The 27,931-nt window shown below is 46.4% G+C and overlaps 1 protein-coding gene across 4 annotated transcripts in view; it reads left to right on the top strand.

Annotated features, from left to right (window-relative positions):
- The window catches only part of EVC2 (EvC ciliary complex subunit 2), a 126,696-nt gene that overhangs the window by 13,412 nt on the left and 85,353 nt on the right, over positions 1 to 27,931 (top strand). For all 4 annotated transcript variants that reach the window (XM_072806477.1, XM_072806471.1, XM_072806466.1 and 1 more), the window contains exons 4-7: positions 601 to 669; positions 2,406 to 2,592; positions 7,413 to 7,522; positions 13,950 to 14,003. In XM_072806477.1, coding sequence (XP_072662578.1) covers positions 601 to 669; positions 2,406 to 2,592; positions 7,413 to 7,522; positions 13,950 to 14,003 — 420 coding nt within the window. The remainder of the gene's footprint in view (positions 1 to 600; positions 670 to 2,405; positions 2,593 to 7,412; positions 7,523 to 13,949; positions 14,004 to 27,931) is intronic.

Below are 27,931 nucleotides of genomic sequence, written 5' to 3'. Positions count from 1 at the left end.
GAGACCAGCAGATATGGGTTGTGATTATGAGGGGCAGTGGGGGCTGGCATCCGGTGAGTGGGCCCTGGCTTTCCTCTGGGATGTTACAGGGGAGCACAGCAGAGATGGAGGAGGCCAGACCTGGGGGGATCTCCTGCGGGGATGGTGTATCAGCGGCTCCAGTGCACCGTGATCCAAGCTGGCTTGGCCACTGCTCTGTGTGGCAAGTGGACCCCGTCAGCCGGTGCCCCAGGGCCACGCAGGGCACATGAGCCATTGCTGTGGGATTTTCCTTGCTCACATTCCTTTTGTCAAAGCATCATCTCCAGTATGCTGGGTCCTCATGCATCCCCCAGACTAGGAGAGACCTCCGGTATGACCACATGCCCACATCCTTTGTTCCTCATGGGCTTTATGTTCTAATCCTTTTAGTAGTCTCTTAAAACATTCAAGATTACTTAAGGCAGTTATTAAACTAGAAGAAGTAAATCTCTATCCTTCCTTTAAAAGTTCGTGTGTATTTATGTATCTTTTACTTTTTTTTAGATCGAATGCTTTTATGAAACATGGGTAGCGCGCATTTCATTTCTAATCATTTAATCATTTCTGTATTTTTTGTAGTATGGCGACATCTCAAGAGATGTGCAAGGAACTGCTGAGGATGGAGTGATTTTTCAGAAATGTGCAGTGGTAGGTATTCATAGGCAGCTTATAGTTGGAGAGAAAATAGTTGGATTTTGACCAAATCATGTCTTGGTAGAGTTATATATTTAGGACTGGCAAGTCATGGAGTTATCCACCCATGTCCAGACATATAAGGGATAAAGTGATGTACAAGGGATTTTCTGTTTCATATCATGGCACCAGGGCCAAGAGTTTCGGTAGCAATTAAACTCCCATTTGTGAAAATACACTGTGATCATTTTGAACAGGAAAGAAAGAATGATGCATTTTCTTTCATGATTGATACGGTGCTTCACAGTTTAAAAATTTTATTCTCGTCTTTAAAGCCTCTGATCCTTACTCATCCTGTGAGATGGCATTTCACATTATCATTGTGTTGGGGGTCCTGGAGACTGCCCTCGGGTTCCATGATTCGCTGGCAGGACTCACACGACTCAGGAAAGCTGGTGGTCTCACAGTTACGGTTTATTACAGCAGAGGGTGCATATTAAGGTCAGCGAAGTAAAAGGCACCTAGGATGGAGTTGTGAGACCAGGCGCAAGCTTCCCCTTGTCCTGCCCTGGCAGAGTAGTGAGGCTGGTGTTTCATTTTCTGGAGCACTGACGTGTAACTTCACATACCAAGTATTGTCCACCAGGGACGTGTACTCAAACCTTGATGTCTGGGGGTTTTGGTGCAGCCCATCATGGAGGCATGCTGTGTCCATGCAGCTGGCCTCAGTAACTGGTCTCCAGCCTCTCCAGAGGTCACCTTGACACAGCTTGGCTCACGGCCCCCACCTCTAAGCATCCTGTTAGCACAGATGGCCTGTTGGGGCCCAAGGCCACAGGTGTATAAGGTGCTCTTCTCACACAAGATAGTCCAAGGGCTTTACCTCCCAGGAGTTGGCTAAGGGTCAGTCCTTTCTTTGAGGTGTGCAGGGTCTGGGCAGTGCACACCTGCAGAGTTAACCCTCTGCTGTACAGCCCTCGATTTATCTCAGGCCTTCAGCCGTCCTGTTCCCCTCCCTAGATACAGTGCCGGAAACTGGTGCTACCAGTTTCTCCTACGTCCTCCTAGGGATGTTTCTGCCATATGTGTGAGTGTGTGTGCATGTGTACCGGCATATATAGACATTTTTTCCCTCTTTCCCCAGCTCCTGCATCCCTTCTGGCAGGGCTGGATGAAGGTGGGGCAGGGGTAGTGGGAAAAGCTTATCAGAGAGTGGGAACAGGGCACGGTTGCAGAGGCCAGGCGGAGAGCTGAGCTGCTTGGGCCACCAGACCACTTGCAGCAGCCAAGCCGTTCAAACCCACGACCAAGCAGAGCCCACCTGAGGGAGGCTGGCCTGGAGGTTGGACACTGACTTGCTCAATCCTCTAGGTCACATGGCAGGCAGATGCCCTGGGCAGGGCACTGGGGCCGGGCTCAACCTACAAAATGACAGCACAAGGAGCCTTTGTCTGCATTTCTTGGTGACACCAATCGCCACAGTCTCCCCAGCCTGACTGTGGTTCTGTGCTTCAATATTTTTTCTTCTGTTTCTCTGTAGGATTAATCTCACTGCATTTCAGGGTCCCAGTTACTTTGAAACTGTCACCAAGCAACAGCTTAGTGAGAATGAGCCAAAATAGTCCTGGGGCCTTTGAAATCCCATCGGATAAATTCTCAGGCACTCCTTCTGCCTGAAGCTGAGCTGGGGGTCACGTTAGGAGGTTGGACTTAGCAGCAAATGACAGCCCTCCTGTCATCTCCTGTCCTAGGTGTCCGGGCAGAGCGAATTGCAGACAGCTCAGGTGAGACTGCTCGTGGACAACACCAGAACCCCTGCGGCCACCAACCTCTCAGACCTGCTCCTGCTCGACAACATCACTGGCCTCTCCATTAAGGGGTCGACCGGAAACAAGACCTCGGCAGGATTCCAGGCTTTCAGAAAGAAGTTTCTGCAAGGTAATAGCAGTGATAGCAGTGTATCAAGTCAAGGAGGGAAAACGAACATAGATACTGACAGAGCATGTGATGCACAGCAGATGTGTTCTTAAACACGTGACGTGTGTTCGCTCACAAAGGACTTTATGATCAGGTATTGAAAGAGGAGACACCACTCAATACCGGCACCCAAAAAGCTGGATTTATAATTTAGGTTAGAGAGAGAGGTGGGATTTAGGGGAAGAGTTTTTAAGAAGTAGGTATTTTTATTATATATTAATTTTTATTATGAAACATTTCAGACGTAACCAAAGATAGAGTTCAAGTCTATCCCTTGCCAGATGATGAGAGTTATCCCTCAGGGAAATGCACAGCTTCTGTTGGGGTGTGCTGGGTCCAGGTGGGAGTGGTTTGACACCAGCCCTGGAAGCATGTGCACGAGACCTTCCTGCACGTTCTAGTGTGTCCACGGGAGTACCTCCCCGCTGATGGGCTGGCTTTCAGAGCACCGTCACTGTATGGCTTTAGAGGTGTGTTTCCTGAGGAAAGTTATCATTGGTTTATTAAGCAGATTTAAGTGAATTCTGGGATTGGTTGTTACCATGACTTCGGGACTGTCCATTTTCTTGGGAGGGTGAAATATCTTTGACTCTGGGTACCTGTCTCATTTACAGAGGAAAAGACTGTGCACCCTGTACCCATTACGCTGTAGTGCCTGTCACGTGCTCAGGACTCACCTCTCCGCTTCCCTGTGATGGCCCATATTGCTCACCAATCATGCCACACGCTCCCACTGAGCCTAGACAGGGCCTCAGAGCCCTTCTTGACCTTGACTATTGACAGAAGCTGCCAGCAGAGTTGGCCCACAAGCAGCCACCTCTTTGCTGGCCGTGGTTTCAGCAGTGTCATAAAAACTGTTAGGATGTGTCCCAACCAAGTGATCCTTCGTGCCTTCCCTCTAAGATATAAAAATAAATCCCACTAGTCCTTAAGCTAGTGTTGAGAGAACAGGACATGGGGCCATGAGCAGAGTCGGAGCAAAGACCAAGTGAGGTGATGTGCCCTGGCTCTGCCTGGGTCCCTCCCCTGACCCTCCCAGCCCCTGGTCCAGCAGGCCTGCCTCTCTCCTCTCAGTTCCCCAGCGGCTTCCAGCATCTGTGCTCCTGCCGGACAGACCACACTCGTCACTTTCCCCCGCCTGTTAGCTCGGCATCCCCTGTGCCCCTGTGTCTGCTTGGGAGGCCCCCCTCCCCTCCCCTGCACCTCACTTACCTGCCCTCCTGTGCTTTGCCCAGCTTGGGGCCGCGTGCCTGTCCACACTGCATTCTGAACCCCACCAACCCTGACTTTTGCCTGCCACATGTCCCCAACACCAGCCTCCTCTCCGTGACTTGGGACAGTGACAATGCCTGCTTCAGGATACGGCTGTAAGGAGGAGGGGGTTAATGCACAGAAAGCCTGACCTACAGAAGCATTCCCCGTGCCAGTAGCGATTTTGTGGTGATTGTTTTTATTCTGCATGTGTGTGTGTGTGTTTGGGGGGGTGTCATGTGGAGCACAGGTGATGGCCCCAGCGGAAGTGGCATCCTGTTCATTCCCCGGGGGAGCGGGTGCAAGGCACCCCCTCATCCTCAGCCTCCTGCTCTGGGCATCGCAGGCCATGAAGTCTCCTCTGTCTGCCTCGGGGCACCCTGTAGGGTCCATAGGGCTGGCACACGGCGGCACACTGTGCGGGCAATAAGCCACTGTGCCAGGGTGAGGGACCTTCACTGTGGTATCATGTCAGTCATTTCGGTCACGCTGTCTTTGTGAGTCTCACAATTTACCATTGCGTAAAAATAAAATGAAGGTGTTGAGGATTTTTAAAATAAAAATCCAGGTGGTTCCATAGGCTCAGCACTCATTTTTCCTCTGCCTTTACGTTTTGTTTGTTTGTTTGAGGTCTCAGCACATTGAGCAATGAAGCACCTGATAGCCTATGAGGGGCTAACCCTGAGCCCTGTGGCAGGTGTAGGCAGAGCTGGAGCACAGGCTTAGGGCAGTCGGGCGGCCCTGCTCACTGGCCAGCAGAGCAGGGTGGGCGTTGTCACCCACTGGCCACTGCAGGCGGGCACTCTCAGCCAGCAGCCCACTCCCGGGGTCAGATCGGCTGACCTGCAGTGCCCACCCAGACCTCCCAGTGGGTGGGGTGCCCTGCTGGGTGAGGAAGGAGCGCCCTATGTCAAGAGTTTTGCAGTGACCTCAGGGGACAACCCTGACTTCATCTGCAGGAAGATCCTCCAGCAGTGACCTGCTAACACCTCCCTTTTGCAGATTCTCAGGGAAAAGTGAAAGGTCTTAGGAATGAATCCCCTACAAATTGAAACCCAAATATATTTGAGGCTATAAGGAATTAAAATCTGAGATCAAAATATTTGCTCTTGTAAGTTTGAAGTCCAACATTTTCTAATTAAATTAAAATTCCCCATACTCTCTCTTCCCAATATTTTATCCTATCCACCCCCCCCCCCCACACACACATACACCACCCCCCACCACTGCCCAGAGGTTTGTAGCTGTCTGGAAGGGGTTGTGGTTCCTGCAGCAGCAGAGTGGTGTAGCTCCTTTGTCTTGGGAGCTGAATAAATTGAACACCAGGTTTCTCATGTGCCTTACTTCTTTTTTTTTTTTTTTTTAAGATTTTATTTATTTGTGAGAGACACAGAGAGAGAGGCAGAGTCACAGGCAGAGGGAGAAGCAGACCCCACACAGGGAGCCCGATGTGGGACTCAATCCTGGGACTCCAGGATCATGCCCTGGGCTGAAGGCAGACGCTCAACCACTGAGCCACCCAGACATCCCTGTGTCTTACTTCTTCTTTTTTTTTTTTTTTTTTTTTTAGTAATAAATTTATTTTTTATTGGTGTTCAATTTGCCAACATACAGAATAACACCCAGTGCTCATCCTGTCAAGTCAGTGCCCATCACCCAGTCACCCCCACCCCCCGCCCTCCTCCCCTTCCACCACCCCTAGTTCATTTCCCAGAGTTAGGAGTCTTTATGTTCTGTCTCCCTATCTGGTATTTCCTACCTATTTCTTCTCCCTTCCCTTCTATTCCCTTTCACTATTATTTATATTCCCCAAATGAATGAGAACATAGAATGTTTGTCCTTCTCCGATTGACTCATTTCACTCAGCATAATACCCTCCAGTTCCATCCACGTTGAAGCAAATGGTGGGTATTTGTCATTTCTAATGGCTGAGTAATATTCCATTGTATACATAAACCACATTGCAGAGTTAAGGGGACACAGGAGAGCATCCTGTGTCTGTCCCCACAATGGACTAGGACTCACAGTAAGAAGGAAAGAAGTACTGATTCATGTACGACATAGATGAACCTTAAAAAAAATCTGCTCGGTGAAATAACTTGAACACGAACAACATGTATTATACGGTTCCATTTCTAGGAGATGTCCTGAAAGACAAATCATTATCTCCCTTACCCCCAAACCAGATTAGTGGTTGCCTAGGCCTTAGGGTGGCTGTGGAAAGTGACTGCCTTTGGGCATGAGGTTTCCTGTTAGGGTGACGGGGATGTTCTGAAATCAGATTGTGGTGATGGTTGCACAACTTTGAATACACGAAATTCCTTGAATTGCACACTTAAAACAGATGAACTGGGTGATACATAAATTTTATCTCAAAGCTGTTAAAAAAAGACCAAAAGTATCATAGCCTCAGCCCCATCACCACCCCGTCCAGATAAGAAGCCGATGTCAGCTCTGGCAGGGCACAGCCGTGTCCCTAGGCCCAGCACTCTGCGCTTCCACTGCGCCGTGGCTGAGGTTTGGAGGCGTCTGTCAGAACCGGGACAGAGATGTGCCTTTGGGTGGGAGTTTATGAAGTGGCTTCCGGCTCAGCTGGGTGCCTGGAGCCCACCTGGGAAGGTCAGGTCAGCAGGAGGTGGGCAGGATGTCTCCAACATCAGATGGGAGGGTCCCTCCAGGAGGCGGGGCTGAGAGCACGCTGCCTCTTGCAAAACAAGAAACCTATAGTGGTGACCCCTCCGTCCCCGGCCACCCTCGCCTGGGGTTCCTCTCTTTCCCAGCTCTTTGTTCACCTTGGGCCCTGAGTGCAACCTGTGTCTGGGAGCAGAGCTGCCTTCTCTGGAGAGCCGGGGTTTTCGGATCGCTTAGAGCTGCAAATCCTGTGTCCCAGGGAAGCTTCCCCTTAAATACAAACAGTTACATTTTGTAGTGAAGCAATCGAGGGCCAGCTAGATAGAGACCACGGAGCTGGAGGGAGCCCCACAGTGAACCCACAGTGCCACATCCCGCCTCCTGGAGCCCCTTGCTGTGCTCACAGAACCCGCTGCCCGGAGGGGTCAGAGTAGTACTTGGTGTCCATCTGCCCACCGAGGCCCAAAAGTCCCATGAAGACACTTTTCTTTAGTTGTGTGAACAGGAATTTGGGAGAATAAATAGATTCCTGCCTTGATACTGGATTTCCCAAATGTGGGAGTTAAATGTTCCCCAGGTTAGGAAGACTGAACTACCCAGTCCTGGGCAGTGCTGGATGGGGCAGGGGGTCCCCAGGTGAGACAGCACAGGGGCAGAAGGGGGTCACCCAGCTCCTTGCACCTGCTGACAGCCTCTTCAGGTGAAAAAGAGGGGCCCTGTGAGCGGGCACGCACCGTCCCCACTGCTGGCCCCTGAGCCCCGAGCGGCGCCCCTGCTGTCCACGGCGGCTGTGGCTGTGAGAGTAGTTGTGTTGGCGGCCTCCATTGACGTGGGGCTCCTCTGGGGCACGGCGGACCCATGGGCCCCTCTCCACTCACGCCTGCTTTCTCTCTGAGCAGTGGGAGACTCCTTCTCGGTCAGCTACACAGCCTCCATCAAGGCCGGGGAAGTGGGCAGCGGAGAGGTCCTCCTGCTTCCTGCCCAGCTCACCTTTCAGAGCTCCGCACAGGTATGTCCTCCTCCCTTTGCTTTCTGTGTCCTCACTGTTGTTTTATTTATTTATTTTTTTAATTTATTTTTATTGGTGTTCAATTTACTAACATACAGAATAACCCCCAGTGCCCGTCACCCATTCACTCCCACCCCCCGCCCTCCTCCCCTTCTACCACCCCTAGTTGTTTCCCAGAGTTAGCAGTCTTTACGTTCTGTCTCCCTTTCTGATATTTCCCACACATTTCTTCTCCCTTCCCTTATATTCCCTTTCAGTATTATTTATATTCCCCAAATGAATGAGAACATATAATGTTTGTCCTTCTCCGACTGGCTTACTTCACTCAGCATAATACCCTCCAGTTCCATCCACGTTGAAGCAAATGGTGGGTATTTGTCATTTCTAATAGCTGAGTAATATTCCATTGTATACATAAACCACGCAGCCACTCTGGAAAACTGTGTGGAGGTTCCTCAAACAGTTAAAAATATACCTGCCCTACGACCCAGCAATTGCACTGTTGGGGATTTACCCCAAAGATACAAATGCAATGAAACGCCGGGACACCTGCACCCCGATGTTTATAGCAGCAATGGCCACAATACTCACTGTTGTTTTAGAAGCTTTGACACTTAGAGCACGGTGTCTGGGAGCCCCTCCCTCCCTCCCTCCCTTCCTTCCTTCCTTCCTTCCTTCCTTCCTTCCTTCCTTCCTTCCTTCCTTCCTTCCTTCCTTCCTTCTTTTTCTCCTTCCCTTCTTCCTTCCCTCTCTCCTTCCTCCTTCCTCCCTTCCTTCCCTGCTTCCTTCCTCCTTCCTTCCTTCCTCCCCCTCCTCCCTTCCTCCCCTCCTTCCTTCTTCCTTCTTCCCTCTTTCCCTCCTTCCTCCTTCCTTCCTCCCCTGCTTCCTTCCTCGTTCCTTCCTTCCTCCCCCTCCTCCCTTCTATCCTTCCCTCTTTCCCTCCTTCCTTCCCTCTCTCCTTCCTTCCTCCCCTCTCCCTTCCTTCTTCCTTCCTTCCTTCCTTCCTTCCTTCCTTCCTTCCTTCCTTCCTTCCTTCCTTCCTTCCTCCCCTCTCCCTTCCTTCCCTCCTCCCCTCCTTCCTTCCTTCCCTGCTTCCTTCTTCCTTCCTTCCTTCTTCCCTCTTTCCCTCCTTCCTTCCCTCTCTCCTTCCTTCTTCCTTCCTCCCCTGCTTCCTTCCTCCTTCCTTCCTCCCCCTCCTCCCTTCCGTCCTTCCCTCTTTCCCTCCTTCCTCCCCTCTCCCTTCCTTCCTTCCTCCCCTCTCCCTTCCTTCCTTCTTCCTTCTTCCCTCTTTCCCTCCTTCCTTCCCTCTCTCCTCCCCTCCTTCCTTCCTTCCCTGCTTCCTTCTTCCTTCCTTCCTTCCTTCCTTCCTTCCTTCCTTCCTTCCTTCCTTCCTTCCTTCCTTCTTTCCTTCCTTCCTTCCTTCCTTCTTTCCTTCCTTCCTCCCCTCTCCCTTCCTTCCCTCCTCCCCTCCTTCCTTCCTTCCCTCCTTCCTTCCCTCCTTCCTTCCCTGCTTCTTCCTTCCTTCCTTCCTTCCTTCCTTCCTTCCTTCCTTCCTTCTTTCCCTCTTCCCTTCCTTTTCTCCTTCCTTCTTCCTTCTTTCCCTCTCTCCCTCCTTCCTTCCTTCCTTCCTTCCTTCCTTCCTTCCTTCCTTCCTTCCTCCCTCCCTCCCTCCCTCCCTCCCTCCCTCCTTCCTCCCTTCCTTCCCTGTTTCCTTCCTTCATCCTTGTCTCCCTCCGTGATACTGAATTCCAGATGAGTGTGTAGTCCCTGGAATCTCACACGCTCTGCTGTGAACCTGGCTCCCTTAGCATATCATTGGGACCTCTAGTAATTACTTAACTTCTGTGGGTCTGACATAGGGTTATTATAAAGATAAGCAATCAGTAGATTTAAGTTATTTTCACTGTGTCTTGGTATAGTAAGCATTCAACCAGTAGTTCCTATTTGTACGAGTTTGCAATGAGCTGCCTTAACAAAGTTCCACAAGCTAGATGGCTTTAACAGCAAAAGAAGTCAGTTTTTTCATGATCCCGGAGGCTGGAATTCTGAGATTAAGGTGTGAACAGGGTCGGTTTCTCCCGAGGCCTCCCTCCACAATGCATAGACAGCCTCTCCTCCCCATGTCCTCACGCAGGTGTCCCTCAGTGTGTCCTAATGCCCTCTTATTCCAAGGACACCAGTCAGATGGGATCAGGGCCGCCATAATGACCTTCTTTCAGGTTACTCTCCTCTGTAAAGTCATAAGGGAAGAGAGAAAAAAAATCAAACAAGATGAAATTAGGGAGACAAATCATGAGGGACTCTTCACTGTAGGAAATAAACAGAGGGTCCCTGGAGGGGAGGGGTGGTGGGTGGGGTAGCTGAGTGATAGGATGAGCACTGAGTGTTGTATGCAACAGATGAATCACTGACCTTTATCTCTGAAACCAATAATATGTTATATGTTCATTAATTGAATTTAAATAAAAATTTAAAAACTTATTAAAAACATTAATAAATAACAACAACAGAGTCCCCACCTCCAAATACACGTGAAGTGCTTAGGTGGCCAGGGCTTCAGCATATGGATTCTGAGGGGACACGATTCAGCCTGTGACACCATTACTGTTAGTATGTTCATGGTTCCTTCGCCTTTTAATCTGTGTAGGCAGCGAACATGGTTGGTTGTATGCCATGCTGGGTGCTGTGCTGGGTGCCGTGCTGGGTACCATGCGCATCCTGGAGATGCAGGAGTAGGAGATGGCGTCCTTGCCATTAAGGAGCTCATGCTCTAGTTACTTTGGTCATTCGGTTCTGACTTCAGCCTCTGGAGAAAGGACCTTTGACTAGATGGGGAGGGTGAGGCTCTGAGTGTGACAGCCCAGGTCACGGGACAGAATCCGAATTGGCCCACACAGCTGTGGCCCCTTTCACGCGAGGCTCAAGGACCTGTGTGTAGCTTTGCTGCTGCAATAAGAAAAAAAAAATCTGAGACAAAATGAGATAAAAAGGAAGATTCCAAAAAGGTAAAGACCAGCTACAAGGAAACTATTAAATCAAACTGTCAAAAGAGACAAATGTCTCAGAAAATAATTAGGTACAAAGTCAGGAACAGAGGACAAAGAAAGATACAAAAATAGAGATAAAATCGCCCAGAAGAAATACCGCCCCAATTTCGGAGTACAGGAAACCAAGTAAGTTAAAATCAGAATTGAAGAAGGTGACAGAAACCAGCGGTGGAAATTCAGAACCTCAACAAAACTGAAAGTCTCCACCTCCTCCTGCCAGAGCTTTAGGACCTCAAGCCCCTGGAAGCACCTGGGGAAGGGGGGTGGGGGTGAGGATGGAGGAGTGGAGTGGGAGGGGATGGAGGGGGGATGGAGGGGATGGAGGAGGAGGATGGAGGAGTGGAGTGGGAGGGGATGGAGGGGGGATGGAGGGGATGGAGGAGGAGGAGGATGTGGGAGAGGGATGGAGGGGGAGGATGGGAGGAAGGGAATGGAGGGGAGGATGAGATGGAAGGATGTAGGGGAGGATGGGAGGGAGGGATGGAGGGGGAGGACGGGGAGGTAGGGGAAGGATGGGAGGGGGAGGGGAATGATGGGAAGGTGGAATGGAGGGGCTCCTCACTCACTCCAGGGCCACCCATCTGTTCCCTTGCTTGGTGCCTTGTCTGTCCATCACACTGACTTTATTTCCTTAGGGAACCCCCACCCCTACTCACTCTATGAGACCAGGGACCTTGTCTTTCCTATTGACACCTGTGTTCTCTGTGCCAAAAATAGAGCCATGCACAGTAAATGTGCAGTAAATGTTAAATAAATGAATGAATAGTAAACTAATGAATCTTGGGCAAGTTTTATTTCTTAACTTCTCTGAAGCTCAGTTTCCTTGTCTTCAAAAAGGCAATGATCATACCAGTGTCTCCTTTCTTATGTGGGGACAAGTGAGATGTGTCGGTCTACAGTAGCCTGTAATTTTCTACTCCCTCCAAACTGTCTGGGGCTCTCTGGGCCATTCTGCAGGTGGAGAGTGAAGTGCGCACCTGCCCTCCTAAAGATTCCAGACTTCTGGGCTTCACTGGTCTGTGTGCTGGGCCTCTGCCTGCTGGCCCTGGTCGACCAACAGTATCGCCACGATGTAGATCCTGCCATAGAGAAGAGTCCTGGGAGACCAGTGTTTGCTGAGGGAATATGTGCTGGAAGTTGACAAGGAGCTCATGTACCTTGTTCTCAAGTTACTTCACCTGGTTGGAATTGCCTGACCCTCGGGTGACTGCAAGGCTTTTGTCCATGACCATCCATAGACCATCCATGATCATCCATAGAAGGTCAAGTGTATTTAGGGCTCAGTGAGACTTTTATCAGCTGCACGTGAGAGCAGTGGTTTGCTCTGCTGGTCAGTCATTCCCAAGATGTTTTCTAAGACAAAGGAAAAAACAGTAACAGTTATTTATTAAACAGGCAGGTGCCCAACAGGATAGAATCCTCCAGTGGAGAGGGGGTGACCTCTGACACAGCTGCGCCTGAGAACCATTGCTCAGCTGTGCTTCACAAGTGGTGCTGAACCCCAGAGAGGGGTTCAGAGTCCCCTCCCCAACAACGAGAGGAGCAGGAAGCTTCTCCCCTGGCTCCGTTCTCCTGTTCACTTGTTAGAATTGAGTGAGGGTAATAGCGGCGATGCTGAGAGCAGGCAGTTTCACGTCATCACAAACAGAAGGGCGAGTGGGTACAGGACAAAAGGCATTTTGAGAGAGAGAGAGCCCACGTTCACATAGCTCTTACCATGGTGCATTGTAGTAATTGTTCTATTTCTAGTTATTGTCGTCAGGTTCTTACTGTGCCCAATTTATCAATTAAATTGGATGCGTGTATAGGAAAAAACAGCGTATCTAAGGTTCACTATCTGGGAGTTCAGGCATCCACTGGGCTTCCTGGAATGCATCCCCGGCAGGTAAGGGGAGCCAGCTGTCATTCCCACTCATGAATTCTCCAGCAGGAGGTGGTATTGACAGAGGTGCATTGTGTTTGGAGCTGGAAGCTGCTTTCTCAAACACGCACACGTCCCCCAGCATCAGAGAGAGTTAGATGAAACAGGCCCTACATGGTACATGGTGGAGAGGGGGAGGACCTAGAGCAATCATGTCAAGCCTCTTATAAGGGATTATGTAAACATCCTGCCCGCTTACACAGTCACCCCGTACTCTGCTTGGCCTGTGTTTTCTGACTTCATGCTGTGATCTAAAACAGGTTTCGCAAGCCTTGAAGTTTCTGTAGTAAGCACAGAGGTGAGGATTTACGTTTTGCAAAGAGATGAGGTCAAGCTTCATAGCACACTTGAAGCTTCTCTCTGCTTAGACCTTGGGTGTCAGAAAACACAGGGTGGAGGGGCCAAAAGTGGGAAGAGAATAAAAAACTGTGATCTTGAGTGTGGGCTTCTGAATGCAGCCTCAGGTGTCCAGGGCCGGACCCCGAAACTCACAGGGCATCAGGATATTCACGAAAAAAGGGTGTTGGGATATTCCCCAAACAGAGGCAATTCAAACAGCCATGATGGAATGACACCAGGGTTGCCTTGCTCCCTGGTCTTCAAGCTCCAAGCCTCAAAGCCAGGTTATCCACACCAATTATCACCACCACCAACTCTAGCCAATGACTAGAATACTTTTGGTGGTCACTCCGTGTGCCAGGCACACTCCTAGACTCTCTATTAGCTAATTTAATTCCCAAAGCAACCGTATGAGTTGAATAGGATTCCCATTTTGCAGGTGGCAAAAATGGGACACAGAAAAGTCAGTGCCTTGCCTGAAGTCCGTCTGCTGTGAGTGATGGAGCCAGGTGTGAGCCCAGGCAGGCTGGCATGAACCACTCACCACCCTGAACTGCCTTTCGGCGGTGCCTGTGTCCCCAGGGGGAAGCGTGTTCTCATGGCACATCTCCTGAGATACCATGGGCTTGGACAGATAGCTGGCCTGACACCCTTCCGTTTTCCCCTAGCTGCCAACCAGAGATGGTTCGAAGGCAAGAGGAACAGACCCCATGGAGCCTTGGGGGTGGGGCACATCACATTGGCAGGTGGCCTCAGCAGAGCAGGACCCCTCACTGTTGTCTGCACCTTTCCTGCAAGAAGCATGCTGGAGAGGACGAGGGGCTGCTGTGTTGGGGGCTGCTGAACTTTGGAGTCCATCCTCAGCTCCCATCCGGCCTGACTCCAACCCTGGCGTTTCACCAGAGCGCACACTGCCTGAGCTTTCTCCTCAGTTAGAGGAGGCTCTGCTCTTCCCCCTGAAGGGACTTTAAGACCCCCACAGGACCCAGTCCCCCACAGTCAGGGAGGGGCCTGCTGCAGCTCCAGGCAGGGCAGGTTGCAAATAATACCAAATGATACCCCATATGTCACATTCCAAAACCTGTTGACGGAAGTGTTTTCTTCTCTTTTCTTTTTCTAGAACAAGACCCAACTAAAAGCCCTTTTCACCATAACAGCAGAAGAAAAGATAAAGGTAAGAAAATACTTGAGCTGGACAGCCACCTGACACCCCAGTGTGTCTTCTCATGCCTCTGATGTCTTGGTGTCTGGCTGTCCTCAGAGCCAAAGGGAGGGGGCGGCTGCTGGCCCAGACACACCACGCAGTGTGGGGTCCCCAAGTGTGGCCAGAGGCTGTCAGTCTGGTTTCCTGGATGGCCCCTCCATCTGGGCAATATAGTGTTTACTCACTGTATAACCACACTTTGCATCGCTTCAGCACCTGCTGGGGACTGAAGACATTCTGAGCAATTTACATATGATGAATTGTGTGGGCAATCCTGGGGGATAGATTCTATTTTAAAATTACCCTCATTTCATAGATGGGGAAACCGAGGCACATATAGGTCAAGTAATTTGCCCAGGGTCACCCAGCTAGTGTACCAGGGTTCCCAGGATCACTCCCAGGCTCAGTGATTCACCAAGAGGGCACAGGACTCCACATAGTCATACTTGCGGCTGATTTATTACCAAGAAGGATGCAAAGTAAAATCAGCAAAGGGCAGAGGTGCACTGGGTGAAATCTGGAGGACACTGGGCACCAGCTTCCAGAATCCTCCTCCAGCAGAGTCACACAGGATGCAGTGTTCACCAGAAAACAGTGTGACTGTGACATGTTGTCACCAGGAAAGCTCATCAGAGACCCACACCAGGGTTTTTATTGGGGCCTGGGCACACAGATACCCTTGGGCTGGCATATACCATGGTTTTGGACTCCCAGGAGAAATGTGTTCAGTGTGTAATCCACGTTGTTTGCTTGACAGCTTAGGCGCAGTGAGCCACTCTTATCAGAGCATGGTGGGAACTCTCCCCAAATCCAAGTTTCTAGATACCAGCCACGGCCCCTCTGAGGGCAGCAGTCTTGGAGATGCTGTGTGTGTGCTTTTCTCATAGGGGTTGGAACTGGGATTTGAACACAGGCACTTTGTCTCCAGAGCCCTGTTATTGGGCACTGGGCCACACTGCCTCCTAAGGAGCTGAATCCCTGCCCCAAAGAGATGGAGACAAAATCCAAGTCAGCTATGGCAAAGGAAGGGTCTTTGGGGGATGGGGGCAGGCAGGAGAGAGGGGAGTCCAGAAGACAAGTGCCAACAGTCTTCCTGGCTGCTCTGGGAGCTCCTGGAGGGTGGGGCCGTGTCTGCTTCATCCTTGTGCCCTACCCTGTACCTTACATTCTGCAGGGCACTCAATAGGTAAATAGCCTTGATTGAGCAGATTGCTGATTGTCATCAATGCTGGTGATTGCCACTCGGTGGAGTGGGTGTCTGGTCCCTGCATGATTGTAATAGAAGTCAGAGAACATTCACTTAATTGATGTTTATGAGCCCTTCCTCCACATCCCAGGCCCTCTCATGTGGATGGAAATGAGCCATACCCATGTCTTTGGGGCAGCCTCCAGCCCACACATTGCCTTTAAGGGCAACAGGAGTAGGTGCTTGTTCTGGGGTGCAGGCCCCTGGATGCACAGTTTGGCAGCAGAGCACTGGGTTGGATTTCCACCCTTTGCCCTGGTCCAGGTGACTGACTCTACACTGTGGACCACGTTCAGAGAGATGACCATTGAGTGGGAAGATGAGGTATACAAATGTGGCAGCCATAAAGTGTTGTGGGGACACCAGGTTCTTGGGCCAAGGGTCCAGTTTTGAGTCCCTGTCTGTCTACTGATTGTATATGTCTGTGGGTGTGTTAGTTACCTCCCTATTCACAATTTCCTAGCTGTGAAATGGGTGATGATAGTACCCACTTCATTGGGTGGTCATCAGAGTAAATGGATTGATGTGTGTAAAGCACTAGGCACAGTGCCTGGCATTTTATAAGTGCTCAGTTAACACCAGCCACTGTCTTTGGAATTATTATTATTTATTATTATTATTTTAAAGATTTTATTTATTCATGAGAGAGAGATAGAGATACACACAGAGAGACAGAGACATAGGCAGAGGGAGAAGCAGGCTTCCCATGGGGAGCCCAATGCAGGACTCGGTCCCAGAATCCCGGGATCACACCCTGAGCCAAAGGCAGACACGCAACCGCTGAGCCATCCAGGTGTCCCTGGTATTATTATTATATGTACAAGCAGACACCACCCCCTGCAGGTGTCCTGTGATAATCATGAATGGACCTCAAGTATCAGGGTCTTGTGCCCAGATGCCCACGGGGATCATGCAGATGTGTGTGAGTCAGGCCCAGTGCAAATTTCAGGGTGTAGTGATGTCTGGGGCAGCCTGGAGACTCAGATCACTCGCCTCCCACTGTCCCCCCTGCCCTCACCGAGACATTAAATGAGAAAAACAAACAAAAAAAGGTCAAGCAATACACAAATACCATGATTGAATTGCGAGGTTATGAAAATCCAGGCCACACATGCTGCAGATAGTGACAGTAAAGAGTGGTGGGTAGATGGCAGGCTTCATGGAGGAGGTAAGAATTCAGCTGGATGTAGTTAAAGGAAAAGACAGTTAAAGATAGAGGAAGCGTGTTCTAAAATATGCCACTGAGGATCTGACATTGAAGTTGAGCCAGTTGGACTGTTGGTTGGATGTGAACCCAGGTCTCCTGGGTGCAAGCCCAGTGCCTGGCACCAGTGGATACACATATGTGGATGAGGCAAGTCCCTTGCCAGTTACCTTGTGTTCTAGCAGGCCTACTTGGGCACCTGCGAGGTGACATCATTACACTAGGAAAGTGCCAGAGTGAGTAGGAAGAGCAGGGCAGTGGCTCCCCTGGCACTCCATCATGCGGCTAAAACATAAAATAAAGGCATTAAGAGCATCCGTCATGTAGATTGGGAAACTCTGCAACCCTAGGAGACCCCATCGGCTCATTTATTTTCTGTTACGTTCCTGAGGGTGAAACTAGCAGGTGTCAGCCAAGGAAAGTAAGGCCCCAGGAAATTGCTTCTCATTTTGTATCATGAGATCCTCTTGCCCCTTCTGTCTGCTGCCTGACGAGTGTCTGGGAGGAAAAAGAAAAATCACACTGTACGTGCTGGACATTGGTGTTCAGATTGTGCTGGATCTCCCTACAGCTTCTTGTGTTGATTCCATGTGTCCTCAAAAGGGCTGGGTGCCAGGGCAGGGACCCAGAGAATGAGGACCTCAGATCTAATCAAGAGAGAGCCATTTAAAACAACTGTTGTATCACCCCAAATTCATGTAAAATGCAGTTCCAATAATAATTTCAATAGGCTTTGGGGGGAGATATGTGATCAAATTCATCAGAGTTTCACCTGAAAATATAAATTTGTGAAACCAGATGAGAACATTGTGACAATGAAATGATATGGGAGGATTTTCCCTAGGAGATATTAAAAAATTATAAAGCTACATTAATGTAGTATGCCACTCTTCCAGAAAAGCCAGACCAATGGAACAGAATAGAATATGTACACAGACATACTTATAGTAAGATGGGTATTTCAAATCAATGGGAAAAGAATATCTTTCCTAAATTTGTGGGCAACTGGTTGGATCTTTCGGACAAAAAATAAAGATGAATTCCCGCATCAGATTAAAATCTCAGTAAAACGATTTGTAAAAGGTAAATATAGTTAGTATTATATGATATGAAGAGAACCATGAAGGAAGACCATAAATTTAAGTGCTCAAATAGTTGAAAAGTTTACATTTATTTATTTTTTAAAAGATTTTATTTATTCATGAGTGACACAGAGAGAGAGGCAGAGACACAGGCAGAAGGAGAAGCAGGCTCCCCTGTGGGGATCCTGATGTGGGACTCGATCCTGGGATTCCAGGATCCAGGATCACAACCTGAGTTGAAGGCAGACATTCAGCCGCTGAGCCACCCAGGCATCCCAAAAATTGTACATTTAAAAACAGCATTAAGAGGGGGCACCTGGGGTGGCTCAGTTGGTTAAGTATTTGCCTTCAGCTCAGGTCATGATCTCCAAGTCTTAGGATTGAGCCCCTTATCTGGCTTCCTGCTCAGTGGGGAGCCTGCTCCTCTCTCTCCCTCTGCCTGCCGCTCCCCCTGCTCAAGCTTTCCCTCATAAATAAATAAATAAATAAATAAATAAACAAACAAACAAACAAATAAATAAATAAATATCTTTAAAAAAAACAGCATTAAGAAAGGTTAAGTGACAAATTTGGGAAACTGCTTGTCACAGACATGAAAAAGGATTAACGCCTTTGATACATAAAGAGTTTCTATTAATAAGAAAAAGAAAGTGTCTTTGGATAGCTATATGCAACACGAGAATTTCTCAAATAGAGGAATTTACAGTGAGTGCCCTTGATCAACCACAATGGATGGAGCATGTGACTGTTAGCAGAGTCACATGGCATTGAGTTGCACTTAGAGGATGAGGTTGTGCAGTCACACATCATCATGTCTACCTTCTCTGTGTCATCTCTTGGGTGGATTACCAACCAGCCTACTCCCACTGTCCAGTCCTACTCCCCTCCAGCCATCGTCCTCACTATAGTGATGTTTCTAAAAAACAAACCTGCTTGCTTTTCTCTTTCTGGAGGGACTCCCTATTCCCTGCTGGATTAAGCCCAGTTAGTTCAGGTTAATATTCAGGAGCCATCAGAAAAGCTGGCCTCTGCCATCACCAGGTGCCATCACCTGGTGCTGCTGGGTCCCTGGGTTTTCCACGCTGCTCCAGTTTTGCATATGCTGTTCTTTCCTTACCTGTGCTTTGGACAACTCATAAACATCCTGCAGGAGCCTGACCAATTCTGCACCTCTGTGATTCCTAAACCTTCCCCCAGGCATGCTGGTATAGCACCCTTGGCTGGGATCCCATGACACCAGGACATCTGATAAACCTTGTCATTCTGTGACATTGAGATTATTCTTGAGATTATTCTCCTGGTTGGCATTTAATACATTTTTGTGACATCAGAATAGAATTTTTGCCCTGGAAGAGCAAATGATTTACAGATGATTTAGTTTCACTTTCTCGTTTAATATTAAAAAAAAAAAAAAAAAAATCAGGTGTGGAGAGGCTGTGGGAACTGGCCGAGGTCCTGAAGCTTGAAGCCTATGTTAAGGAACAGAGACCAGCTGTGCAATCTGTTCTCAAATCCACTTCTTCACCAGACGGGTACCTTAGCAAAGCTCCATTTTTAAGTATTATTCCCTCTACCAGTGATGACTCCTAAACTCTCACTCTTCAGAATTGTCAGCTGGGAACCCCAGAGACTCTTTACCCTCAGAGCTGTTCTTCAAGGGCTGTGGGGCAAAGTTCCCCAAGTCACTGAATCCCCTCTGCTTCTTGGATCTTTAGCTCAAAGTGGAGGATTCCAGCTAAGTTACCCCTAAAATCTCTTCCAGAGAAATTCTGTCTGATCTTCTCTTTTCTCCAAACTTTTTCTGTCTTTTGGGGGGTAGGTGGGTAGGATTTAATATGTGTCCACTGGGACATTTAGAGGAAATGCCCCCTCTCTATCACATAGACACACACAGAGAAAGTTGGAAGCATAAAATAATAATATAATATTATATATGGGAATATAATAATCCCATAGTCAGAGGACTATTGCTAACATGTTGGTTTCTTGCTTCTATAAGTCTGTGGATTTATTACATGATTGAAGTCCAACTCTATAAACAATTCCTCCTCATGCTTTTGTAACTTCTGTTAGATTAGAAGCATTTAAAGCATTCCTTTTGAAAGGCTTTTGTGTGTGTGTGTGTGTGTGTGTGTGTGTGTGTGTGCAGCATTGCTCTTCATAAATGCAGTGGTGGAACTCATCAAAGGAATCTGCTCTCAGCTAATACATGATTAAAGAGATGGTAATAGCGCATGAGTTTTGTCAGACAAGTGAGAAAGTTAGGGCCTGGGGATGAGGAGGCTGGGATCACTGAGCTGGCTTCTCTTTCCCTATTCTTCGTTAATGAAGTTTATGGTAAATAGGCTCTTTGAAATCTGTACTTGCTAATGATTATCAGTGGAATTTGGCTGCAAGATTTCTGGAGGAAATCTCAAAAGTATGATTAACTTGGGGCTGATTTCTAGTGCTTAAATTTCTGCACCTGTCACTGCGGTGGTGGGTCCCACCAGCACCCAGTCTCCCAAGAGAGATATCCAGGGATATTTTTGACTCTATCTCTGGCATCACACACATTTGTTCTGTGCTCACTCACTGTATCCTGTGGACTCTGTCTCCTAAATATTCCCCTAATTTTTGCCCTTCTCTCCAGGCTGCTGGAAGTAGTAGTACTAGCAGTTCAGATTTACTGACTGACCTCTGTGTGCTGCATCCCTAGCCAGTAGGCCCTATTTTGTGTGTGTAGTAAAGTGCACATACGTAAAATCTACCGTTATTGATATTTAGTATGTTCAGTGTTGAGCAGACAATAGCACTATCTAGGTCTGGAATATTTCCATCACCCCAAAAGGGAACTCTGTTCCCATTGAGCAGTTGCTCTTCAATCTCCCCTCCACCCCCAGCCCCTGGCAACCACTAATCCGCTTTCTGTCTCTATAGATTTGTCTGTTCCGGCCATTTCATATAATGAAATGTGGCCTTTTGTGTCCAGCTTCTTTCCTTAGCATAATATTTTCGAGGTCCATCCATGTTGTAGCTACTTCATTCCTTTTTATGGCTGAATCTTATTCCATGTGTGGCTGGACCACATTTTGTTTATCTCTTCTTCAAGTGGTGGACGTCTGGGATTTACCCATCTTTTGGCTATTGTAAATAGTGCCACCATGAATATTCAGGTACAGATTTTTGTTTGAGCACCTGTTTTCAGTTCTTTGGGGTATACACCTAGGAGCAGAATTGCTGGGTTGTATGGCAATTCTGCATTTAACTTAGCAAGGAAACATAGGCACTGTTTTAATACTCATTTTACAGTTGGGGAAATTGTAGCTTACAGAAGGGGAGGCCCAGGGTCCCACAGTGTGGTAGGGTGTAGAGCTGAGAGTGGAACTCCCGACTAGGGCCGTGGTCTTTACTAGCATACTCTACTGCTTCCTGCAGCCTTGTTTCATGTCTTCATCCTCACTCCCTTGGCTGTCATGTCCAGTTTGTGCTCCTCCAGCCTGATGTCATGCAGTGGCCAGATTTATCTTTCTGAAACACTGATCTGACCATGTTACTTCCTGGCCTAAAACCCTGTATTGATTCCCCCACAAGCCCTTAGAATGATATCGTGAATCACTAACCTGCTCTTGAAGGCCCTTTGGGACCTGAGCTGCATCTCTTCATCTGCACATCCTGCTTATGCTGTTCTCTCTGCCTGGCTTGATCTCCTCCTGGTTCATTCTCCCCTGCCCATGGGTCCCCTCATGGAAAGCCTCCTTTGTCTTTTGAGCTAGGTTAAGGGCTGCCCCTCCTCCCAGCCCCACTCCTCCAGGTGTCTCTAGCTTCAACCTAGTCACACCGTGTCACTTCAGCCTGCTTGCTTGTGTGTTTTTCTGCAGGATTGTGAGGGCCTCAGAGCAGGGCCTGGATCTGTTTCTCCCTTGTCCTTCCAGCACACAGCCTGGGCCCACTGAATAAACTAGATGTCAAGAAAGTTTATCACCACATCCAAACACTGAGTCACCCCTGGTAGCCCACTTAAATAGAGAGTTTCAACAAACACAGGTATAGCAAAGCTTGGTTTTAGCACATATGAAGTGGATGTAAGAATTCTGAGTTTAAAGTATGGTTTTAAAGACTAGAAAAGGAGTAAGCCCTGGCCACTGGCAAACAGTTCAATAAAGATACTGATGGTTAAGTGTAGTTTTGAAGAATGGATTGTGACAGCTTTTGGCCAGCTACTGGGAGATTTTGAAAATCCTGCCCTACCAGTCAGTCCAGAAGAGTGAGCTGTATACTCATAATAAGAATCTCAACATTCACAGTGACCCAAGACCTCATGACCCAATGCAGGGCTCCTGGTAAAAGGCCAGGCTAGAGCCTGAGCCCTGGAGAGGCCACTGTGTATGAAGGCTACTAGCCCTGACTGCTGGATGTGTGAATCCCAGGTTCACTCACTATTGACTAGTTCTGTGATCTTGGGTGACTTATTTAACTTACTAGTACTTTTGTATTCTAATTTGTAAAATACAGACTAAAACAGTGTCCATTTTGTGGTATTATTGTAAGAATGCATGCAAAGCACTTGGAACCATCTCTGGAGTAGTGTCTGCTCAGTACATGTCAGCTATGATGATGGTGTTACTGATGATGGTTCTGACAATGGTAGTGATGGTGATGATGATGGTAGTGGCATGGTTGATGATGGATGATAGTGATGATGGTGATAGTGATGGTGATGATGATAGTCATGGTGATGATAAAGTGATGATGATGATGATGATGATGATGATGATGATGATGATGATAGTGACAGTGCTGCTGCTGCTGATGGTGATAGTGATGATAGTGATGTGATGGTGAGACTGTTGGTGATAATCATAATGGCAATCATGGTGAGTATAATGATGGTGATAAAGGTGGTAGGTAGTAATTATGTAGAGCCTATCTTTTCCCATAAAGCTACATCTTGAGATCTTAGTCTTCTTTAGTTATTTACATGGAAGAGGAAAGTTGAAGAGCAGAGGCATTTTGGGTAGATCAGGGGAGCAAGACCTAGCTTAATTTAGCAACACTGAGAAATGAAGGATGAAAGAAGAAAGTGAGTTGTGAGTGGGCCTGTCCCAAGCAGACAGTCTCTACCTATATGCACTTATCACTTGGTATCTGAAAGTAGGAATTGCAAGAGAGAAGAGAGAAAGATGGTAGGATCTGTAGAGCTTACCTTATCCCTTGCCTTCTTCCTAGATATAGGCATTCATTCCTGCATTGGTATTAGGTCCTGCTCCCATGCCCTGCAATGCTGAATCGACTCTTCTTGGCCATGTGAATGGCCAAAGGAGGGCAAGATACCAGGTGGATATTCAGAGAAGGTAGAGGTGGGAAGAGGAAGAAAAGCATGGTGGCCTGATCCAGTTGACCAGTTTTACTTCATGAAGTAGGAAAGGAGAAGACAGATCTGTTGCTGCCTTTTGCAGTACAGTGACCCTGCCTGCATGTAATTCTGTCCTAGTCTTTGTTTCTGGTTTTCATTAAGCAGGCAGGTTAACTTCTACCATGGTATGGGAAGTTGGAACTAAAAATGCTTTTAGAAAACCACACAACTCCCTGGACAAAAGCAGTTTGATCTATTAGGGGGAACATGCACTTTGGAGCCAAGCAGGGTTAGGACTGTTTTTCAGCTGTGGACTTTGATTATTTAATCTCTTTCCATCTACATTTACCAATTATAAATAGAATGGGGATAATACATCCCCAATAGAATTGCTGAAGATTGAATAATATAAAGCATATATCACACCTTATTAGTTTCCTGGGGATGCCATAGAAGTTATCACAAACTGGGGAGCTTAGAATAACAGAATCTTATTCTGTCACAGTTCTGAAGGCTAGAAGTCTGAAATTAAGGTGTTGGCAGAGCTGTGCTCCCTTTGATGGCTGTAGGGAAGAATCCTTCTCTCTTTCTAGCTTCTGGTGGCTCCTGAAAATCTATGGTTGTATCTATCACTCTAATCTCTGCCTCCATGGTCACATGGCCCTCTCTGTGTGAATCTGTCTCTGCATTTCTCTGTCCTTATAAGGAACGTTCATTAGATTTAGGACCACCCTAACCCAGTATCCAACTCAACATGATTATGTTTGCAAAGACCTTATTTCCAAATATGATCACATTTATAGGTACTGGGCATTAAGACTTTGGTATATCCTTTTGGAAGACACTATTGAACCTATTACATGCATCCAAACTAGGGACTGGCAGTTGATGGTGATCAGATACCATTAATTCCCTATCTCCCCATTCTTCTTAAAACTGAAAGAAAAAAAAAGCATTTGTCTTCTATGAAAGAAGAATCTTGAAAACAAATTACTAATCAATATCCCCTTTGTCCTCTTTAGACACAGATTTTTTGTTTCCTTTCCATTAGTATTTAATGTAACCTCTGTGCAATGCTGTTCATGTTTATACAGTGTATTGATTTTTTTCTTAATCCAGTAAGCATACATATCAGAGCACAGAGGACTATTTCCAGCACAAATAGACAACTTGCATGTCATTTTCGTGTTAATTAAAATGTAAGATTTAGAGTCAGGAGGATATTCAAATATGGAAACAGAACTGGTTCCCTGACTGTCTCTGATAACAGCATCTTTGGATTGAGGTTGATTGATCAGTAGCCAAAAAAGTCATATGCGGCATTGCTCTTTGATTCAGGTTCCAATAAATGTCTGGACTGAAGCTCCTGTTTCTGCCCTACCTTGACATACATTAGCTGTCTTGAAGGTCAAGTTGGCCTTGTTGGTCTGTGAGAAAAATTTAACTTGACTACAGCCTGCATTGTTACCACAGGACCAAGGACTGGCTTTATTGTGTTTTTAGCCCCTGAGTAATACATTCAATGTTCTCATAATCTGCAGCCATTCCTGATTAAACTGGTCACAGACTGGCTTCTCCAGTGATGGTGATGATGATAGTCATAGAATTCGGGTGTAATAGGTTACCAGCATGCAGAAAAGAGTTCTAATGGTGGGACACCTGGGTGGCTCAGAAGTTGAGCATCTATTTGCCTTTGGCTCAGGGCATGATCCCAGGATCTGGGATCGAGTCCCACATCCCACACTGGGCTCCCTAAGAGGAGCCTGCTCCTCCCTCTGCCTATATCTCTGCCTCTCTCTGTGTATCTCTCATGAATAAATAAATAAAATCTAAAAAAAAATTTAATGGTCAAATAATCAGAACTCTGAGGGAAAGGGAAAACTTAAAATTCCTAAAAAGCAAAAACAGATCCTTATAAGAAGTCATCAGACACTTTTATGCCAGAAGACAGTGAGATGGTACCTCCAGTGCTGAAGAAAAATGATTTTGGACCTTGAATTATAGATTTAGCCAGATTATCAATCAAATGAGGAGAAAGTAACAACACTTTTAAGACTTATAAAATAAAAAAAAATTCTAAACAGATTAACTTGAGAATAAATAAATACTGAAAATACTCCATGGAATTAAAAAAAAAAGCATCCAAGAAATAGAAAGAGATGGGATCTAAGAAACTTAGTTTTGCTTTAAGGAATAATGTGTAACAATACTGAAAGCTGTAAAGAGAGGGCTCCAAATGACAGCAGTGCAGCAAGCCTGGAAAGTAACCAGTCCTGATTAGAGTAGAGTGTCAAAGCATTCTGGGAATGACAACTTGAAGAAGAAAGAAACCACTCCCTGCAACAGATACTATCATTAAGGAAATGGTATATGACAGGAAGAAAAAAGAAGGGCAATGAAAAACTTTAGGAAAAAAAAAGTTGCACAAAAAAGAATGCTAGTCCAAATTGAAGCAAACTAAAAATATGGCATGATTTTGAATAATTGATAAACTATAAGAAAAGGGACTGAATTAGAAACATACTGCTTTGAGGAGCAGATGGATAGTGATGTAGGATTATATTTTTTACTTAATTCTTTAGAGAATAACATTTTCCTAATCATCATTATGATAAAGTCTTTTAATTTTTGTTACTTTTAGTTTCTGTAATTAACCTATAAACAACCACAAAGAATTGTGGTTGCAGAACAAAATATATATGTTATAAGTCAAACAATTTCTGGAAGAAAGAAGTAGGAAAGGCAAGTTGGAGGCAAGTGTAGGACACTAATTTCATTATCTTTTTTAGTAAGAAGACATAAAACAAAAAATAATCTCTAAGTGCTGTGAAAGTTGAAGTTTAATTTTTTAATTTGAAGTTACAAAGGTAGCTAATTGAAAAACTAAAAATAGTCATTAAAATTGGAAGTGTGGAGAGAGAGAGATTTATAGGTTACAAATCCTATAAATTTGTAAGGTAAAAATTCATGACCTAAATCCACATCTGTCAAAGCAGGAATTCAGTTAATAATATGTAATTTGATGAATCAAGAAATAAAGATACATGCTTAATTTTTAGAGTATTTAAGTTAACTAACCATTTTGGTTAACGAAGCCATAAAAACTAAAAACAGTATCTGTTTAAACATTTGCCTCAGGGAAGCTGGGTTAGAGTGGGTAGGGGAAGGTAACAGGAAATTTGCTTTTCTTTTTAAACAGACTTCTGTTAAGAACCCTTTTCCCTAGTACACATACATTACTGTGCTTTTGAAGAGTAACAAAATGGCTACATTATTGCTCATTATATGGATTGAATAATTTATAGAAACTTAAAATATAATCATTCTTTGTTTTGGGAACATTTAGGATCCATACACAGTTGTGTTACTTTATATGGTGCTCTGCAAAAACAATCATATATAAATAAATAAATCTTTGTGTATATTTCTAGGCCAAACCAACCTTGTATATAAGCTTTTATGCATATTTTTGAATTATTTCCTAAGGAGAGAATCCTAGGCATGAAATTGCTGAGTTAAAGGGCTGACCATTATAAAGCCTCATATTATGGACACACACACTTTGTCCCTCTTATTTTTGAGTATAGACATTTTGGTGAAAACACTCCAAGGGATGAAAGTATTACCAGAATGTGAGGCTCTCAAACCAGGTTTGTTTTTGAGTCCATCTTGTGATAAAATGACTCATTAATGGCCACCATATAGCTTCTCTATTACTATACTAAAGGTGTTTGCCTTTATTTTACACAGCCCACAAAGGAAGATACAGCAAGAATCACTGGTGTTTAGTAAGCACATATTAAAGCCAGGCACTCTTTTAATGACTACATTCACCTTCATTCATATTCTTTTTTTTTTTAATTTATTTTTTATTGGTGTTCAATTTACTAACATACAGAATAACCCCCAGTGCCCGTCACCCATTCACTCCCACCCCCCGCCCTCCTCCCCTTCTACCACCCCTAGTTCGTTTCCCAGAGTTAGCAGTCTTTACGTTCTGTCTCCCTTTCTGATATTTCCCACACATTTCTTCCCCCTTCCCTTATATTCCCTTTCACTATTATTTATATTCCCCAAATGAATGAGAACATATAATGTTTGTCCTTCTCCGACTGGCTTACTTCACTCAGCATAATACCCTCCAGTTCCATCCACGTTGAAGCAAATGGTGGGTATTTGTCATTTCTAATAGCTGAGTAATATTCCATTGTATACATAAACCACATCTTCTTTATCCATTCATCTTTCGTTGTGTAATCCTCAGTATGACCCTTGGAGGGCTACTGTCTTAATTTATAAGGGAAGGAGCAGAGGCAGAGAGATGAACTCATCTGCCCAATACTACATGGCCAGTAAGGCCGAGATGGTGCCACACCAGGTGTCTGAGTCCTGAGCCCAAGCTTCACCTACTCTGCTGTTTACAGGTCCGCCTTACTTGTGAATAGGAGGCAGACCTGGGTCAGACCCAGTCAGTACCCACACAAAGAGTATAACCACACAAAGAACCCCAGCTTACAGCCTGGTACACAGTAAATACTCAATAAATAATTGCTGATTGATAAATGAGCCAAACTGCACTAATCTCCATATTACTACTTTATTTAATCTTCATTCTATGAGGAAATTTTACCCCATTTTACAGATGAGAGAAGTGAGGTTGCCGGAAGTCAAGTTGCTCATCCGGGGTATCACAGCTGTTTTGACAGAGGTGACATTTCCATCCAGATCTGTAGGATTAAAAATCCAGAGCTCTGTATCTTGTTCAAAGTGTCTTTGGGAGAATTCAAGGAGTTAAGTCTTGTGAAACCCTTAGCCCAGCAGTTCTTAAAAGGTGTTTTTCAAACCAATAGCACAGCAGCAGCCCCTGGGAACTTGGAAAGGCTCTCCTGAGGCCCTGTCCCCAGGTCTTGTGAATTGGAAGCTCGGGGTGGGGTGATGCATGTTTCCACAGGCTGTCCTGGTTCTGATGCATGCATAAGTGTGCAAGCAGTCTCAGCCCATTGTGAGTGCTTGTCAGATGCCAGCTGTTGC

This window comes from Canis lupus, chromosome 2 (assembly GCF_048164855.1).
Source record: "Canis lupus baileyi chromosome 2, mCanLup2.hap1, whole genome shotgun sequence".
Taxonomy (NCBI): domain Eukaryota; kingdom Metazoa; phylum Chordata; class Mammalia; order Carnivora; family Canidae; genus Canis; species Canis lupus.
This window is presented reverse-complemented; position numbering and strand designations above follow the sequence as displayed.